Source organism: Podarcis muralis, chromosome 9, assembly GCF_964188315.1.
Source record: "Podarcis muralis chromosome 9, rPodMur119.hap1.1, whole genome shotgun sequence".
Lineage (NCBI taxonomy): Eukaryota > Metazoa > Chordata > Lepidosauria > Squamata > Lacertidae > Podarcis > Podarcis muralis.
The window spans coordinates 50860928-50881629 of NC_135663.1; the positions used below are offsets into that span (position 1 = coordinate 50860928).

General features: G+C 40.0%; 1 protein-coding gene across 5 annotated transcripts in view; it reads left to right on the forward strand.

Annotated features, from left to right (window-relative positions):
• STOX2 (storkhead box 2) overlaps window positions 1-20173 on the forward strand; it is a 124723-nt gene extending 104550 nt beyond the window's left edge. For 3 of the 5 annotated variants that reach the window (XM_028744627.2, XM_028744628.2, XM_077934225.1), the window contains exons 3-4: window positions 4551-6822; window positions 12984-20173. In XM_028744627.2, coding sequence (XP_028600460.2) covers window positions 4551-6822; window positions 12984-13179 — 2468 coding nt within the window. In that variant the 3' untranslated portion in view covers window positions 13180-20173. The remainder of the gene's footprint in view (window positions 1-4550; window positions 6823-12983) is intronic. The other 2 variants (XR_003708319.2, XR_003708320.2) reach the window with 2 other exon arrangements.
• The last annotated feature ends 529 nt before the right edge of the window (window positions 20174-20702 follow it).

Sequence of the window (20702 nt, forward strand, 5' to 3'; positions counted from 1 at the left end):
TTTCCTTTTTCTTAACACCGTTAATACAGTTGCGACTTGACTTCGAGGAGCAACTCATAGAACGCGGTGGGGTAGCCTTTTTTGAGGTTTTTAAAGACTTTGGTGATTTTTGAAGCTTTTCCAAAACTTTCCCGACACCGTACTTCGCAAGACGAAAAAAATCGCAAGACGACAAAACTCGTGGAATGAATTAATTTCGTCTTGCGAGGCACCACTGTATTCTGCATCTTCACCGGCCAGTGGATGGGGCCAAGCTGATCTCTTCCTTGCTGTGATGTTCTTCCTATGAGGCAAGGCATGCAGCCTCCCAGTAACCTTAGGAGAACATCCCTTCAGCTCTGCGCTCCCAGCTGGAGCAGAGTGTTCTTCCGTGCAGGAAGTGAAGAAGCAATGACACTGCAACTGTTCCTTTTCTGGCTGTTGGATAGGGCCAGGTTGGCCTCCACTTGTCATGCTTATCCTCGTATATAGAGGAGAGAGAGATTCCACAAATCTCTTGGCAGAGCTTGACTATAATGATGAACATAAAACAATTCTTCCTAATAGGCAAACACGGTGAATGCCTATTATCTTATTAAAAGAAATCATTTTATGTAAAGTTATGTTCAATATTTGTTGGAAGGCAGGTTGAATAATGCTCCCTGAGCCCAAGCTAGGGAAGGCAAATGGAATAGGTGCCAGTCATTAGAATGCAGCAACAAAAGGGAAGACGTTTTGGCCGTTTTCACTGTCAAGGTAGCTACAAAATTAGCATAATGTATGGGACTATCTAGGCACGGTAAACTGAAATGCAATATAACTATTAATGCTGCTGTTACCTTGAGAAGTGAGGAAGTCATTTTCTGACAGCTGCCATGCTTCATTGTGGCCTCTTTCTAAAACTGGGATTCCTATACATTTCCTTTCTAAATTGCATCCAATTTACACACAGCAGCTTGAAATGTGTCTTACATTTAACTGGGTTCACCTTAGGTCAGCCTTCTTTTGTGGCCAGCAAACAAGACATAATCTTCTGTCTGGAAGCTCAGTGGAGGGCACAGCACACTTTCTTGAGATGTGGAAAATGTACATGTCTGATGATTCAGTGTCCAGACAGATTTTGCTTTTGAATTATTAAAGCACTACATAATCTTAAATAACACTACTGCTGTCAGGCAGTATTTTAAATTCCGGTTTCGCTGTGTTTTATTTATTTTTTATCATTGAAAGAATTTACTGGTGAAGTGTAGGAATGAGGTAGCTTTTGAAGATGAACTAGACATACAAATATATTTTAATAGAAGTTTATCTAATCTGATTGCTAGTCATGGTAGTAACATGAATTTTGTGTGATCTTTGGGGTGCATTTAACCTATAAAGTTTTCTCTAAATTTAAAATGGGTATAATATAAGACAATGGTTATAGGGCTCATTTGAATTAATTATTTTGCCGGTATGGAAGAGATATACCTTCAGGTTGCAGGACCCTCTAAAATAGGGGTTTTGATTAATTGCAACCCTCAGATTCCCAGCTTCTTCTTTTTTAAAGAGCACATTTCTAACATTTTTAGAGTGTGAGATGTGAGGCAGAATGTACAGGCAGCTTCTCATTTTGTGCGAGAAATTAGCCTGCTCCTGACTGTCAGTATTTTACTTTGAACCCACCCACCTGGGCGGGGGGGGGGGGGAGAGAATGGGGTAGCCCTGGAAATTCTCCTCCTACCAAAAAAATCATTTGGATACCTATGCATGTGAGGGAGAAGTGCCCTTGGGGAGAGAGACAGAGAGAGAAGTGTATAAGTTCTCTGTGGGGGGACAGACGGACCTATGCATATACAGTATGTGTGGTCAGTGAAACGGAGATGTGTTATTATTAAAGGTAGTAGGTAAAGGTAAAGGTACCCCTGCCCATACGGGCCAGTCTTGACAGACTCTAGGGTTGTGCGCCCACCTCACTTAAGAGGCCGGGGGCCAGCGCTGGCGCAGACACTTCCGGGTCACGTGGCCAGCGTGACAAGCTGCACCTGGCGAGCCAGCGCAGCACTCGGAAACACCGTTTACCTTCCCGCTAGTAAGCGGTCCCTATTTATCTACTTGCACCCGGGGGTGCTTTCGAACTGCTAGGTTGGCAGGCGCTGGGACCGAGCAACGGGAGCGCACCCCGTTAGGTAGGTATGAATATGTGGTCTGCATTTATGTGTGGTTTGTGGGAGACACAGAGAGATGTTTATGTGGGGGGTGTGTGTGTGTGTGTGTGTGTGTGTGTGTGAGAGAGAGAGAGAGAGAGAGAGAGAGAGAGAGAGAGAGATGCACGTATGTCTGTGGGTGAGTAAGAGAACTAATGTTGTCGCTGCCTTGTATATTTTTCCTGAAGTGGTGGGGGAGAAAACAATTTTGTGTGATCTCCACAATCGGTACCAACAGGACATAGCTGACTTCCCATAGTAAGCCTGAGGTTTCTGGGTTGGGAGGAGTAATCAGCAATGACTCTGCTCTCTCTAATGTTTCGTTACGATAGGCCCCTTATGGCTGCTGTTTTGTGACCGCTGCCTGCAGCTCTTTCTCAAAATTCAAGGTACTTATGCTGGTCCGAAAAGGTTTGCAACCCCTCCTCTAAAACACAGTGGAAAGTAGCACATTGGGCAAGAGGGTGCAGAGAGAGGGGGAGAATTGGCAGGCCACTGCACTAAAATGGATTGTGCATTTGTAATAAATTGTGAGGCTCAATTAAATTATTCTACTTAATTCTTGTTGTACTGTTAGGCCTTTTGAAGATGTTTCTGCAGGGTACAGAAATGTTGCTTTGAAATGGTATCCTAACATATTTGAGCCACTATGATATAGCGCAATGGTGGTGAACTCCAGCCTATAAACCTCCTCCCCATTTGACCTAAACCTTGCCTACATGTTCACCACATGACTTCAGGCATGCCAAATTCAAAAGGAAAAATCGGGAGCATGCCCTAAGTGCCCTCCCAGTTCTTTCTTTCCAGCCAGTGCTTAAATCCAGCTCTTTTTAAAAATTTGTCACCTTTTCCACTCGCCCTCCAGTGACTGAAAAAGGTGACAAATTCAAAAAGTGCCAAGTTTAAATTAAATCTAGAAAGGAATAATGAGTAATGCACTTAGAGTGTGCCTCCACAGCTTGAATTCCCCCCCCCCAAAAGTATGAAAGCTTTTTCTTTCTTTTTTCAAATAACTGGATTTCTTCTCATGATTGTATGATGACGTTAAGATGGTGTTAAAAATTCTCGCACAGCCTAACACATTTTATAGCAAATTTTCTCACACTGTCACTTTTTCTTGTACTTTTTTCAGACATAAGCAGGAAAGTGATCTAAAAGCCTTCATTATGCATGGGATGGCTGCAGCACATGCCTTAGGATGGGTGGTGAAACAAGCTTGATTTGTTGTTGTAAGATTATTTTGGAATCTTGGTTTTGGTTGGCGTCGCCGCCCCCCCCCCCCCAATTACTTTCCAAATCAATAGTGTATTCTATATCCATTATGTCTTCTTTGGTAACTAATGGTTTCTTCATGCCTTGTAAGTTTGCTTTAACATGTGCCTTTAATAGCATAGAAATTTACTGTATTTACTCAAATGTAATGCACACCTTTTTTGGCCAACTTATGTTGCGAAAATTAGGGTGCGCATTAGATTTGATGGCGCATTAGATTCATGTAAATACAGTAATTTGGGTAGCATCTTATGTTGCAGCTGCACAGTTTCTTTGCTTGCATATTCAGCCATATGGGATGGAAAAGAACAATCTCTTTAAGATACTTTGTTTGTCATCTTCATACTGAATATTCACTGTGAAGCTATTTTATTTGTCTAGCTTTTGCATAAAGCCTCCGCGGTTTCTCTGGTCAACCTGTTGCATTTCTGAATTGGTCTTACAGTTAGCTTTACCTCAAGTTCAAAATCTAATGCTATCTGTGTATTGTGTGAAAAATTTGACATAATCTGACTTTCTCCTGATATTGAAACGACACTTTCTTTTAGATTGAATTCTGCACCTTCAGTTTTCTTTAGATAATAGTTTGCGATATAATCAGGGAAATGTTGGTCTGCTTCTTTAAGGTGTATTTCCCTCCCCATGGGCATTTGTTATTAATTTTCTGATATGATTTCTTTATTTAAATACATGTGCAGATACCAAAAACAGCATATTTATTCTTGCCTTGTTTTTGTGTTATATGCAATAACTTGGCTAATTAGGATTTAAATATTTATCAAGGTAAGTGGTGTGTGAGAGAAGAATCCACAATGTTTAATAAAGATTTTTAGTTTGGGGCTTGGTGTAGAGGTGTAACTTTGAACCTTAAGGTTCACCAACACGTTGAAAATAAATAAGGGGATTTTTTCACATTCTGCTAGTGCTTTCCCTTTTTAGTTAATAATTTAGAGACCTCAAGTGCAAGAGATAGGTTAAAAGCAAACATGCTGGAGGATGCTTGACCAAGTTTTGCTTGCTCAGCAGAAACTATCTTTGAGATCATGTCAAGGATCTGCATACTTTGGGAAGGGTTAAAAGGAACTCATAAATACATTTTGCTGTTGTTTTCAGGTGTTCCAACGCCAAGTCCAGAAATCCTTCGTCATACCTTAAACATGCTGGTACGGGAGAGGAAAATATACCCAACACCAGATGGCTACTTCATTGTGACCCCACAGACTTATTTTATAACACCATCCCTTATTAGAACTAACAGTAAATGGTACCATCTGGATGAGAGGATACCTGACAGGTCTCAGTGTACCTCTCCACAGCAAGGAACTATAACGCCTTCCACCTCGGGCTGCGTCAGAGACCGGACATTACCCAAAAACCACTGCGACTCCTGCCATTGTTGTAAAGAAGACATGCACAGCATGCATGCCTCCACTCTACAGAGGAAATCGGCAAAAGACTGCAAGGACTCCTACTGCCCCCCTTCCATGTGCCAGGTGCCACCCACTGAAAAAAGTAAAAGTACTGTAAATTTTTCGTATAAAACAGAGACACTTACAAAGCCTAAGGATGGAGAAAAGCAGTCTAAGAAATTTGGGCTAAAATTGTTTCGACTAAGCTTCAAAAAGGACAAGACAAAACAGCTGGCCAACTTTTCTGCCCAGTTTCCTCCAGAAGAATGGCCTTTGAGGGATGAAGATACCCCTACCACTATACCTAGGGAGGTAGAGATGGAGATTATTAGGCGTATTAACCCAGATCTAACTGTGGAAAATGTCATGAGGCACACTGCACTAATGAAGAAACTTGAAGAAGAAAAAGCTCAACGAAGCAAAGCTGGATCTTCAGCTCACCATAGTGGGAGAAGCAAAAAAAGTAGAAGTCATAGGAAGTCTCATGGGAAATCTCGGTCACATAGCAAAACTCGGGTCTCTAAAGGGGATCCTTCAGAGGGCTCCCATTTGGACATTCCGGGTGAAAGAGAGTATGATTTCTATGATCCCCTCACAAGGTCCCCACGCGAAGGCTGTTTCATAATAGAACACAAGAGGGACAATTTCATTATGCACAGCAGCCCTAACGTTCTTGAATCTCACTTTCCTATGACACCTGAATGGGATGTATCTGGTGAACTAGCCAAAAGGAGAACTGAAATGCCTTTTCCTGAACCTTCAAGGGGAAGCTCCCATTCTAAGGTCCATCGAAGCCACAGCCATACGCAGGACCGAAGATCAAGGAATGAGAGGTCTAATAAAGCCAAGGAGCGGTCTCGATCAATGGATAACTCCAAAGGACCTCTGGGTGCTCCTTCTTTAGGTACACCTGAAGACATAGCTGAAGCTTGCAGTCAAGATGACCAAACAACCAGCCAAACGTACATTGACGATAGCACCTTAAGGCCTTCTCAATCACTCAGTCATCAAAGGGCTCTTATGTCATCTGCAAACTACAAAGAAGTAGTTAAACCTGAAAAGACTGGTGGCAATGCAGAAACTCCCATTTCCTGTAGCCTCTTGGAACAAAGCAAGCCAGCCGAGAATTTGCCCCCGTATAATGAGCTCAACTCCTGTACAACGAAATCAGCAATTGATGATTATTTTCAGTGTAACACTTCTAGTGAAACTGTACTTACTGCTCCTTCACCTTTGGGGAAAAATAAAGAAGACCACGACACAGTGATTTTGACAGAAAGCGTTAAAAAAGTGTCTCCCTCAGAAAGGCAGTCTCAGCACATAGCCAGAGAGCCTGGGGTGCACAAAGAGGAGTCACCTAAAGGGCCAAACAGCAGCGGTGGACCAGTTGCAACTAGCCAAACCCCCGAAGTGATTGCAAATGGCCGACTGGTTCAACACCACAACACGGAATCTAGTAGCCTTGATAAGAGGAAAGAAATATTTAGTAAAGACACACTTTTTAAGCCTCTCCACAGTACTCTCTCTGTGAACAGTTTTCACAAGCCTAGTGTGCCACTACTAAAACCTCATCAAAAGACACCTTCTGATGCGTTGCCAGGCAGATGCGACAAACTCGAGCAAGCTATGGTGACCTCAGTAACACAAGTCATACCTGTTTCACAGAGACAGCAAGAAACAGCCGGGAACCAAGAGGCATCCTTTGACTATTACAACGTATCGGATGATGACGATTCTGACGAAGGGACCAACAAAAACGCTGAAGAAGAAAAGAACCGGGATGATGTGGGCACTATGCAGTGGCTTCTTGAGCGGGAAAAAGAAAGAGACCTGCAAAGGAAGTTTGAGAAGAATCTGACTCTCCTTGCTCCAAAGGAAACGGAAAACAGCAACAACCAGAGAGCCACACATTCAGCAAGACTGGACAGCATGGACAGCAGCAGCATCACCGTCGACAGTGGGTTCAATTCACCACGGTAAGATCTTAACACTCATTTACCAAAACCTGTAATATTTTAATCTTAAATTATTGTGTCCTACATACGCATTAAGTATTACGAAGCTGGGCTGTTATTCGATGATAGCATTTTATAGCAGGTTTTCTCTGCTAACTTTATGCTGGCTGGTTGGTTACTCTTCCCAGGTCAGGCAGCCACCAGACATTTGTGAGGTTGTTTACACAACTGGGGATAATTGTGATTATTTCAGAGGATGACTAGGTCAGTATTATTCTGCTAAATAATCAACCTTTAAGCTCACAAAGTTAACCAGACTCTTTCTGAATGAGCTCTGTCACCGTACCGTCAAGTGGTAAAGGAAGCTTTTATCAGCCGAAAAGGGAGAGCATGAACCCAACAGAGCCAAGCTCTGCTTATACTTTTCCTTAAGCTTTGGCAAAAATGGATGTGATACAGATACTCAAACATGATGCAGCTGTGTGCTGAAATTCTTGCCTATATGGATTATCTGCCTAGGTTTATACACTCGAGCATAGAAGGGATCCTATAGGATTGCAGAGTCAAGTCATTCTTTGTTTTATTGCAATGAATAGTGAACCCTACCAATCTCTGCACACTTCTGGTAATGATTGCAATAGTCTTTATATTATCAGTTATCCTGAAATGAAGACAAAAGTAGTGAGCGACCAATGTTGGAAGGACAACTCATTGGGAAGAATGCCTGTGGAGCCCACCGTTGCTTCCTCTAGCAGTGCTAGACTAGACTTGTGTCCTCTGAGGCCAGAGAGCAGGAGGAAAAGAGAGCATGATCTCAACAAGATCAGGTTCCTCCCACGCTGTTTCTTAATCTAAGGCAAGAAGTTGTACAGATAGTCAGATCTGGCAATCAGACTGTAGGCTGTGACATTTTTCCTACGCGGAAATTTGTCATGCATGAAATAGCACTGTTAGCTGGATCTTGTTGCTCTTTGGCTCTGGAAAGAGAGCTTGCTTTCCTCACAGCTGCTTCTTGCTGTTAACTCAGGGAGCCTGTGCCTAGAAGGTTCGATTCCTGTGCCGGAGGCTCTAATTACGGGTTTCTCTGAGCTTCTGTAGACCTTGCTGTTGTCTTTGTTTTCTGGTCAGCTCCCACAGAGCTCTGTTGTTGTTTCTCAAATTGGCCTATTTTCTACTGGGTTTGTAGCTCTTGGAGACCAGACAAAGACGAGGGTGGTATTATTGCACGTGTTTTGTTAAAAGTAAATTGCTTCTATCAAACTACCTGCATCTTATACTGTTGCATGAGGCCTGAGGAAAAGAAGCAAAGCTTTCTGTGTGGTGATGGCTGCCTTTTCCAGGGTGTGTGTGGAGGTGCAATTTTATTTGACTATTTCAACCAAGGCTTTTAAAAAAAATGTCAGTTTTATGTACATGCTATCCATATCATTATGAATGTAAAAGGCAGGCTTTTGTTTCTATCCTGCAGGTTCTGTAATCTAATCTCTCTGCCTCTGTATAGCTCAGGGAGAGCATTTGCCTTGCAGGCTGAAGATCTTAGGTTCAGTCCTTAGCATCTCCAGGTTGAGCTGGGAACACACCTCCTGTCTGAAACCCTGGATAGCCACTGCCAGTCAGTGTCAGCAAAACTGTCACAGATGGTTCAGTATTCCAACTCAATATTAGGCAGCTTTCCTGTATTGCTTCTCTCATAGACAGAAGCTTCTCACCCCTTCTTTTTATTTTCTTTATTCTTCACTGGCTCAGGGAAGAACTTAGTGAGTGTTTTCCAAATCTCTGTGCATTACTACCCTGCAAAATGCCACTCAACAGGATTTTCAAAGTAACGGTTGGGGTGGAATTCTTTGCACTTTCCCTCTGTATGTGTGGGACAGGGGTTTTAGTCTGTTAATGACTAAGGTTCTCTTCAGATTATTTTCCATGGATTAGACTGAGTGCATTCCTTGCTCTTAGATATAATCCTTAATTTACTGTAACAACAAAACCAGCAAACTATGGTTAGTAATTGCTCTCGAAACCAGGATCGGAAACCATGGCTTGAGGTGGATTTCTGATGCTGCATTGGAGAACAGGCCTATCTTGCCAGTTCACAAGTCACACAGCAAAGCAAATTAGGATTCATGCTAAGCAGGTAACGGAAAGAGAAGCCTCAGAGGAAACAAACCAGGATTTGGAGAAACACCTGAATTGAGCCAGTTCAGATTAATACCTCTGGAAGAACTACATATATGAACATGGATTTAAATTTCTTCTGCAGTTTCCTACATTTCCCTCCATATAGCACTGTAGTCAACTATCCATTTGTATAGTTTCATACACATTTTATGAGCAATTAGCACAAGTTACAATCTAATTTTGGTGCAGACGAAAACCAGAAAATACAGTGGTACCTTGGTTTTCGAGCGCCTTGGAAGCCGAACATTCTGATTTTCGAACACCGAAAACCTGGAAGTAATTGCTTCCGTTTTCGAATGCACTTCGGGTATCAAATGGCTTCCACTGCGTCCCCCCCCCCCCCAATTTTCTCCATTGACTTGGCAGCCAGCCCTTTTTGCCTAGTTGTCGAACATTTCGGAAGTCGAACAGTCTTCCAGAACGGATTACGTTCAACAACCGAGGTACCACTGTAGATACACTACTGGTGCGCATACACACACACACACACACACACACACACACACACACACTTTTTATTTGTTACTTAAGCAGTTTCTTCATATAAAGAGCTATATTGCATTCACTCAAAAGTAAACATAATTTGTTCCTATTTTGAGAGAATGGACAGTTGGCCTAGGACATGAACCCATCTGTCCATCTAGAACATCTATGCTAATATTGCCAAGGAACTGGGATGGAGGGGAAGAATAAGCATGCTTTCTCTACTTCCTTCCAATCTTCCAGGTTGCTACCACATGTTTTTTTAGATTTTTATATTGCTGAAGCTCCCTTTCAGTGAGTGATTCTTACATTGGCTGCCATACTCCTAGAATGGAAGGTAATATAAGAAGGTAATTCACAGGAAACAACCCAGCTGGGTGTTACAGCCTTTTGTGACCCTTATAACATGCTGTGTGTTTTAACTTTGAGAGAAAGAAGTGGAAAGGATCAAAACAGCTGGTGTGGAAGATATCTGAGTAGAAGATAGCAAATACCTTTAATTTAATTTGTAATTTTAATGTATTGGGTTAAAAATATATATATAAGCTTTTTTACTTCCTTGAAGTTTGTGTTTGAGAAATTTTATATGAAAATTGTTAAGGCCAATGGCAATAACAATAACATTGCTGCTGATAAGTGCTCTATGTGCGGTTGGTTACCCTTGAAAAGTGTTCTGAAACTGCAACTTCTGCAAAATGCTGTAGCCAGGTTGCTGACAGGTGCTCGATATTTTGATTCTGTCGTGCCAGTTTTGTGTGATCTGTACACTGTTTACTGGTGTGTTTCTGGCCCCAATTCAAGGTGCTGGTGTTGACCTTTTGGGCACTGATTACCTTGAGAACTGCCTTTTTCTGCACATTTCTCCCGACATTGCCAGTCATTTATGCGAAGCCCTACTCTACATCCTTCAATCCCAGGAAGCAGGACTCGCAGTAACTATGATTTGGGCCTTTTCCCTCCTGTGCAACACATGTAGAATGCCAGCTTAGATGTCTTAGGTCCACACTATATTGTATTTGTGGCTGGTAAAAATATTAATTAATTTAAAAGATTGTTCTCTCTTTGCTGGTTTATCTTTGTCTTGATTTTAGTGGGATTTTAATTCTTGTTATTCTTTTTATTTATTTTTACATTACACCAATATTTATTTTACTGGGGATTTTATATATTTTGTTCTTTGAGTTTATTTGGAAATTAAGTGTGGTATATATTTTTTTTAGAGTTACACAATCTGCAACTCTGTTCAGCAACATTTGTTGGTGATGGTGCTGTGAGCTCCTACCAATAGTCCATAATGCCATATCTCCCCTATATATTCAGTGAGAAGTGTGCCTTGGGTGTTCATTCTTACTGTTTTATTACTGATGTGATATTTCCACCATGATCACTCTCTAGTTGAAATGCCACTGCAGAATGATGGCATTTCAGGAATTGGCTGGCTATAACATTCTATTTGTGGCAGAGCAATTGGGTTATCTGGGAAAGATTTACCACCGGCTGAACAATATGGCTTCATATGAGATATTAATAAAATGATCTTGGAATTCAGGTAGGAATTGATTAGTTTGATTATTTAATTTCTATGCCGCTTAATATACTAAAAATATCTCTTAGGTGGCATACAGAAAACTGAAGCAACAACAGACGACTTAAAATATTTCAAAAATACACAGTTACATACAAAAATGTTACATTAATACAAATATATATACAGTGGAACCTTGGTTCTCGAACTTAATCCGTTCCGGAAGTCCGTTTGACTTGCGAAATGTTCGGAAACCAAGACATAGCTTCCGATTGGCACAGGCACCCTGGAAACAATAGCCGACAGCTGCATTGGATGCTTGGCTTCCGAAAAACATTCAGAAAACGGAACACTTACTTCCGGGTTTTCAGTGTTCAGGAGCCAATTTCTTCGTCATCTAAGTCATTTGAGAACCAAGATTCCACTGTATATAAATCAATATCAGTTCATTTGCCTTTTAACTCACCCTTCCTCCCAGCGTCTGGGTTCTCACCAAAGTCTAAACAAACACTCAATTCACCCACAACAAGAAGAGCTCATGGAAATAGTGGACATCACCCTAATCTTTCACTCTAGACTTGTTTTTATGGGCAGGCCCAAGGTGGATGGCACTTCCTCAGGCTGCACACAGCGGTGTCCCATTGAGCTGCACTCTCTACACCAATTTCTAGGTACAGCAGGTTTGTTGGGTTCCCCAGGGGGGTCTAGAGGATGGGAAGGGGGAGCCCCTCCACTCACAGCTCTTTCTTCACACTATGAAAAATAAAAGAGCCACTGCTATTCTTAACATAAAACATGAATGATACTTAACTATAACAGACAAAAGTGAATGTTGCTTTACAAAGAAGGAAAAAAAGGAGGATAACAGAAGGGGAAAGTAAAGAAATTCAGAAGCAAACATTACAATTGTCTTGTAGGTTCATGCATGCACATCATTTCTCTTTGCCCCTGCCCTGGGAGTGCCAAGCATCACTTGCTATACCTGTAGTTACTACCTGCCGTCTACTACGGATGATGTTTTTGATACCCAAAGGAATATTGGTAACATGCCTAGGCCCACACATATTTTAGGCAGGGATAAGGTCAGTCTTTTGTCATGGTTGCATGATAAAATTATGGAAAAGGTGTCATGCTGACAGCATGATATATATTAGAAATTATTTTTAAAGGCTTTTCAGATTTATCCTGAAATGTTCTGTATGCTACATAAGGAGCAGTAAGTGCCTGTGCTCAGTGGAGCCTGTGATACAGCAGTAATTCTTATATCTTAGTTCAGTCATGCAGCCACACGTCTGGTCCAGGGCAACCCTGTTCTTGAGTGCACCAGTCTGGAATGGAAAGGTGCTACATTTCACCTGCAAGAGGGATATATTGTTTGCCTCACTTGAACAACAATTGACAATATCTGCACCTTGACATGGGCTCAGTATAAAGGACTTCTTAAATCTTGCGTAAAGTATTGAAATTATTAATTATAACATATATTGAAGAATTTTGATCATGAGTTCAGATGACATGCAAAGCCACAACATGGCTTGGCTTAGCACATCACAAGAGTTAAAAACACAGAAGATGCGAAAAGCAATTGTGAGCTCTTCTCCAGGAGTCTGCATGTTTACACAGCTCTGATAAGCTATAATTTGACTTTCTGTGATGTGGAAGCATCTGAACCCAGAATTTTGGTTTGTCAGTCAACAACAAACTTGGCTTGAGTCTGGCTAGAGATCCTGGCTTTTTAAGAAGGAAACAAACCATAATCGGACATCACGCTAAGCTGTTTTTTTTTACCCACTGATGTCAAGGCAAGAGAGAAGTAGGAGCAATTGGGCTTGTGCACAGTATGGTTTATTAAACTAGGGTCCTTGGCTTGCTGTTAAAATGCAAAAGTAGGAATTCCTTTATATAACCTTCTGTGTTACCTTTTCTTGCAGGCAAGTAGATGGATATATGTACAACTGTTATATGTGTGTTTATTTCCCCCCCCCCCTTCTCTCTCTAGTACTCGTGAGAGCTTAGCTTCCAACACGTCAAGCATTGTTGAAAGCAACAGGCGCCAGAACCCAGCTCTCAGTCCTGCACATGGTGGTGCAGGTCCAGTGTTCAGCTTCCGTGCAACTGCTGACCCGCCAACAAGCGAAACTGAAAAACTGCAGAAACCTGCTAATTGCCTGCAAGCTTCTGTTACAAGTGTTTGATAGTGCTTCTGCCTCAGATCTTCTGTCTCATCCTATACAGCAAAGTTTACGACGCTGGGACTGATGTTTACGTCTTTTGGAGGGGGGGGAAAACCAGGCATCTCAACCGCACAGTTTTTGTGTCTACCTAAACTGTGTTGCTACATAGGCTAGGGACAACAAAGAAATCTTTATTTCAAGGTATTGCTTTTCACATTTTGCGGCTCTGTAGCAAGAGAATAGCAGTAGGGATAATATGTACACTTTTGCTTCACTTAATCGTAACTGAGCACATATATGAAAGTCTAGACACTGTAAGTGTAATCTGCATTTTCAATGTCATGCAGTTGCCAACTTCATTTTAAAATGCCACAGATATGTGATGCCCCCTACCACTGGTTAAACTATTTGCCACAGAGATGGTTCTTTTCCTTTATAAACTGAGCCTTTGTTGAAAGTAAACAGCTAAGGGTCACCTTGAGGGAAAACAATGCGAAATGAGTCTAGGAAAGACCTCAGCTCTACCTGTGAATTATTTATACATCTGTCATTTTCACTGTGAGTCTTCATGACATGATCTTGCAAGAATCCATAGCAAAAGTAAGTCAAAAGAGGTCGTGTTTTTGGGAAGAGGTGGGGAATAATGGAGATGTTATCTATTTTTACTTTGATTTTTTTAAAGTATGAGATGTTTACCTAAAACTTATTTCTTAATTTCCCCTAGTTGAAAGCAGGGATATAAGACTTTGAATTGAAGGTGAGGAAGGAGAAACCTAACTTTGATTGAGGCACATCACTAAGTGATAGAAGAGGTAACAGGTGTTTTTTGTTTTTAAAAATATAAAAGGCAAGTAAAGTGATCACTTTTTTAATGTGTCACTCCAGTTGTTACCCCAAATTATTAATATTATTATTATTATCAAAGTAATTTGGAAGAAGAAGAAGAAAAGAAGAGGAAGAAGAAGAAGAAGAAGAAAGCTCTTTGTGATACAAATGATGAATTATGGCCTGAAGGGTTGATTTCTTTCTATGGAAGGACATATTATATTTTTATTTTATGTAGCTTTTAGAGTGCCTAAATTAGGCTATTGAAACTAGCATACACTGTAGAGAAAAGATTTAGAGACTAATAAACTTCAGGCCTTTTATTGAATTACATTTCTTTGTGAGTAAACATTGTATGGAAATACTTAGTTTAAAAATAATCATGAGTTTTAAATGTGTCCAGGTGGATCGCTGATGAAGAGAGATTATTTGTTTGATCTGAGAAAATGAGATATTCATTGATGTACTCAAAAGCTTGCTAAGTTTTTCATCAACAAAGGTTAGTTCAATAAAAGACATCGCGTTACCTCTTTTGTGAGTCTCACAAAGTTGATAGCAGAAGTTCTGTATCCACAGGTTTATTATATCTAATGTGTATGTCCTGAAATTGCTAATCCAAAGTAATCTATTTTTTAAGAAAAGTATTCTAGATTAATGTTTAGAGAGATCTGCAATTTCAAGAGTAAACTTGAAAAGCATAAAGGGCCAAATTCTGCTGTCTGTTATTTATGCAACCCAGTACTGCATAAATTTTGTTTTCAAACAATCATAATGGTGGTACAAGTAGAATAATAAAATACAATAAGAAAGATCAGAAGCAGTGTAAATTGTTGTATGGATTAACATTTACACTATCTGTCTTTTGTTGATACCCAGGTGATATAACCGAGCATACCATTAAAGACGGTATTTTCATCAGGTACTGGTGATGATTTGTATAACCTGTTCAAGCTTCACTTGTGTTCTGTGTTGTCTTCTGAAAGTGCACTCTTACCTTAAACAGTTTTAAACAGCTTTCAGGTGCTTATTAAATAGCTTTACAAACACTGGGCACAATTGGTTTCAGTTTACACCAGGGTAAATCAGTCCATTGCAAATCCAGGGCACTCTGGTACATATGCAGGGACTCAGGTGTGTGTTTAGTACTGAACAAACTGGAGCTCTTCCTTTAACTTTAGTGTTAGGAAATGCTCCATACATGAAATCCCATTGTGCACACTGAGCCTTCTGGGTCCTGTGAAGCTTTGAGTTGTAGCCCTGCTAACTGGAACAACCAGTGAAGGATCAGGCCTAGATACTTGCTTTATTATCATGTATACATTCTATTTGCTACAAGTAGTGAGATGGCTCAGTGCATATAATGGAGATTATTATGCTGCTTGGTTGGTTAGTTACTTGGCCTCCTGCCTTATAAATACCTTTGAAGCTATGGTATAATAACCTAGAAATGCATTGCCTGACAAATCTCATTCCTTACATAGGTAACTCTGGGAATATTTAATACATGCAGATTCCAGAGTTATTAGGTTTTGGGCAGGAAATTGCTATACAGTAGCAATGTGGGGGGAAGGTTTGGAGACATGCTCTGATATTTATAGTATGCATCAATTCACTACAATTGCTGGAATGATATCAGAATTCATAACTGAAAGTAAAAATTAATATGTCGTATAAAAATGTGAATGAGGAAGATATTACCATGTATGGGAAATATGCTTCCATTAGTTAAGATTATTGAAATGGATACATTAAGCAGTTATACAAAAGACATCATTCCAGTGTTTTAACAATAAATTCTCCCTCGGTTGACATTTAAAGGTCCCCAAAGACAAGCTTTTAAAAGGTCCTGTTAATATTGGCATGGCTATTGGCCAATAATGTTTGTGGCATTTTATTAGCGTTAACGTGACTCTCGGAACATGTTATATAAATGAAACTTACATAAAGAAACATTCTTAATGTGCATTCTTTTCAAAAAGAAATATAAAGAAAGTCCATTTTGAGATTATAGACATATACTCACAGGAGTGGAGCTTGAGTGTTTTTGTCACTGTTATCCTGTGATGAAATCATGATGACCTTATATTGCATGGTTGATCATCTATCATCCTTCTAATGTATCAACTTAAAAGGTTTACAGAACCAGAATGCGTTGAATCTCTATGTTGTGTTCAACTTTAAAGGGTCAACACAAATCTGTCGGCATTTTGCACACTTGATATGTATTATTATAATACAACATGTTACTTTTATGGTAAAATTCTTTTTTACACATATAACTACCTCCATGAATTTGATGAAATGCAGCAACATGTCTTTTTTTTAAAAGGGTATTGTTAAGAGCGACGTTTAAAACTTTATGAAGAAATAGGCCATGACGTTCTCTTGTGTGTCGGTGCTTGCATATGAAGTCATTTTTCATTGCCATGATTTCCTGTTACTGTATTCAATTGGCTTTTGGCTTTAGTAGTACGAGAATTTATACAAGGGTCATAGAATCTTTTAGATAAACAAAGGGGAGGGGGGGCTCAAATTTGTCTTTTGTCTTTCCATTTCTGCTGAAGTTTCTACCTGGTAGAAAGTCTAGTGTTGCTTGTACTTTAGAAGCCTGTTAAATATATACAGTATATGGAATATGATTGGCAGTTTGGGGCTTAGCAGAAGACACACCGGGTATTTTACTGCCTCCATTTAAACTCTTTGGGCCCTATTCTGCCTTCATTTATGGCAACATATCATGCCAGAGTTTAGCTTAAATCTTTGCATTATCTGCCTCCCAAGTGGGCCACTGGCGTAATACGCTCTCAGTTTTCTCAATCATGCGCATCTTGGGAGGTTGAATACTATAGAGCCCAATATTTTTCACAATGAGATAAATAGTCTGAGATCCTGATATTAGTGTTAATAATAACAGAACCACCAAATAAGCCGTAGGAGTGTTTTTCCTTTAAACATACAGTAAAAAGAGCGAGGAACAGTTAAGAAAGTATCTTCAGAAGCATCCTTTGCGAGGGTGGGGGTGACAGAAATAAGCGCATTGAATGGCAGCTGCCCTTCAAGGCTATGATTGCTCTATAAAATGTGCTAGGTGTATTTTTAGGGGGTTGTTCAGCTAAATCCATGCCATTATCACTCACACAGAAATACAAAACAAGATTGGAGGAGCGTATTGTTAGAACCTTTTAACTAGTTAAAATAATGCTGGCTTTATCGTAGTCAGGGCTGTGAATGTTCTGTACCTGAAAAAAAATCCCAATTCTACAGCAAAGTCATCCAGATTCTGTACCAAGAAGAGCCATCTCCTGAGAAATAAATATGTTTTCCCTGCATCAGCTACCTATAGAAGAAGGAGAGGGAGGGAGACACACATAGGATTGAAGCCACACACATCCCAACCACTGGTAGTCGTGTGCAGAGCCATTTTAAAAATTTTAGATTTTCCCTTGTGTATTTTTGAGCCTCTGTTTGCAGAGATTCATGGGATGCTGACTCTCATGCAGGACCCAGATTCCAGTCCACACATGTGCGGTACTGTCATGGACACACAGAATAAATATAGTCCTGATTGTAATAGGCAGATTAGCATAAATAGCTGTGTGGTTAAAAGCATTCTTGCCTTCAGTAAATCACCAGCCATATCTGTCAATTGGAAGAAGTAGCAATTATTTCCCTCACCACTTTCCGGGGGGGGGGGGGGGGGCAAAGTTTTGCTATAAAGAGCAGTTCATGAAAGATTGGCAATGCACTGCTACTGTACTTTTTCCTGAAAATATCAAGCATTTTGCAAATTTAACTAGTAGAAATAAACTCCATTGCAGTCAAATGACTTGTTTCCAAGTCAATGTAGCCAGGTTCCAAACCCGCTCAAATACAGGGTTTCCCTCATTCTACTTGTTTGACTGCCTAGTGACAATGAACATTTGTTTAATATTTAAAATAAGTTCAGCGTTAACATTACGAAGTTAGTTTTTAAGCTGTCTAAGAAAAGAAACCGTTTTGGAGCCTTGAAGTGGCCCTTAATACAGTGCCAAAATATTTTAACTTCCAGCAACATAGCCATTCTCACTAGTGAAAAAGAACTAAAATTACTACACACGAGAGAAATACTAAAATACATATTTTGAACAAGCCTTTTCCAAATGTGAAATCGCTGAGTTCAGTAAATTAGAGACTGCTGTAGTTTATATTCCTCTCTGCTCCTCCATACAATATTTCCAACTAATTTCATTAACTTAAATAAATCACTTTTAAGTTATAATCCTACAGATAATCATCCCAATCTAGTTCATTTGATTTATACCCCTCTACTTCCAAAATGTAATACTCCTCTTTACCCATTAGACAATCAAGGCATACTTTCCGTTGCCTAACAAGTGACCATCACAGCATCACTTTGAGAGAGAGCACACACAGAAACCAGTTGCTAAGTGCAGGTTTCTCCTATCTTGCAGCTGTCTTTCGAGCTTGCTCTGCTGGGTTTGGGCAATGGGATGAAATAAAAGTATAATGAGATGTCACAGCCATGCTAGTCTTTTGCAGCATAAGTGAAGAGTGTTCTGGTACCTTAAAAACTAATAAATGTATTGTGGCATCAGCTTTCGTGGCCCACAGTCCACTTTCTGCACATTCCACAGAGCAGCTGTTAGTCTTTAAGGAGCCACAACACTGTTTTTTTCATTCTAGTTCCACCTTCGCTTTCATTCATGTGAAATTACTAGAAAATGCTTAAGCCTCTGTGTTTTAAATTCGTTTCAATATTTCAGTTTTAAGAACATGTCGTGAAAATGGTCCCAGCCCAGCCCAACGGGGTGTGTGCATAGAGGTGTTTTGTGACTTGTATTCGCAAAATATAGCATGAGAGGGATTGATTATCTCTTAAACTAAATATGTTGTACAGCAGGCCTGTCGCTCACAATATTACAGTCTGCCTTGGATCTGCAAGGACATGGGGCTCAAATCTAAAGTGCCTGATAGGCTCAATACATGACTGCTGGTCCATCATTGTTCTGTTGGGGGTGAGTTAGATGGCTTGCTCTATAGTATGGCCACAGCCTAAGTGGGACTATGATGGAAGCATCCCATAGTTGTAAGTATCCCATAGTTCCCATAGTTCATAGAAAATGCGGTGACAGTTCCAGCATCATATGACTGAGAAGCAGAGGCCGTGTTAACCACTTTAGAAAAGTTTAAAATAACAGTAGCCTATGCAGCATATACAGTTAGTGGACAAGAATAGTTAATGATATGAGAGAAGTTGTTTTGGTCCATCTAACAGTGGCAGAAGCAAAGTACTTCTGTTGGGAGATGGTTCCCAGGTCACAGTTTATCATAGAGCCATTGTGTATCATATTCTGCAACTGCCAGACTCCTATCATGCCAAGTATATGATGCACAAACACAAACTCACCAGAGTGCCTCCACTTTGAGTTGTTCTGCATCATAAAAGTACCCTAAGAAACATTAAGCAAACTGTTCTTTTCTCATTGACAAACTCTCTCTCACACACCCCTTGATGCTATTCCATAATGATTCACAACAATACTGTGATTAGAGGTTATAGACAGTTTAAATTCCTTACAGACACCCACCTGTGAGCATGAAAGATAGGGCCCGTTGAATAATTGGCACAGATGTTAACTTCTGTATGAACAGGAGACTTAGATTTAAAGGGATCATAATTCTGCAGGTAACCTGTGAGTGACTGAATGTGGTTGTTGCTTTAGGTTTAAATGAGTTAATAAATGCAAGTGGGACTTACTGTATGCTAGAAGGGAGTTTTGCAACCAAGACTGCCTTGTATAAATGTGTTTGCACTGAAAAAAAATATTAAAATTACTTGGTCTCTGGTTGCTGTAAAGGTCATCCGAACTGGATGTTCTGTTTATATTGTATAGTATTTCATATGAAATAATACAGTTCATGAAATGTCTTCCCTTAACGTTACTGATTTATAACAGCACATTTGTGACATGGTTTTTATTGTGTCAGTGTACCATATTGTAAATGATGATAACTTGTCATGCTTAGTATAATAACTTAAAAGAAAAAAAAGGACAGGGATTTTTGTAAGTCTATATTTGAAAGTCCCTCCATATGGTAATATTGTGTTCATGTTGTTTATGTAGTGTTGTGTGAAATATCCATTTTGGATTGTGTTACTTTTTAAAATATTAAATAACATTTGGTTATATGTTACGTTTTCAAGTCTTTTTTATTTTATTTTGCAAATGCCACTGATGTGAGGAAAACGTGTATTCTAGTTGCGTTTTGTGTTTTCAGTCCATTTTATCATGTTCATGTTATACTTTTTCTGTGTTAGAAACTAAAATGATTTTTGAGCATATGAAGCTGCCTTATAAACATCAAATCACTGAGCCATCCAAACATCCACAAGTATGCTGGGGGATAGTTGAGGCTTGTGGGGGAAGATCACCTCCGTAGAGTTTTGTTTTTACTTCTGCAAACCTTGGTGTCCCGTCCCCCCACCATGCTGATACCTCACTTTTGTTTCTTCTTGGACCCATTTTGACTCCCATGTAGCTAGTACTCAACAGAGTTCATCATTAGAAGGAGTGATCAGTTAAATTTTGCTTACTACCACACACCCTGAGAAGGCTAATAGAATCATAGAGTTGGATTATACCTCAAAGGTCAGTTACTCCAATCTCCTGCTGAGGGAATAAATAAAACATTCGTAATAGGTGGCCATTTAGCCTCTG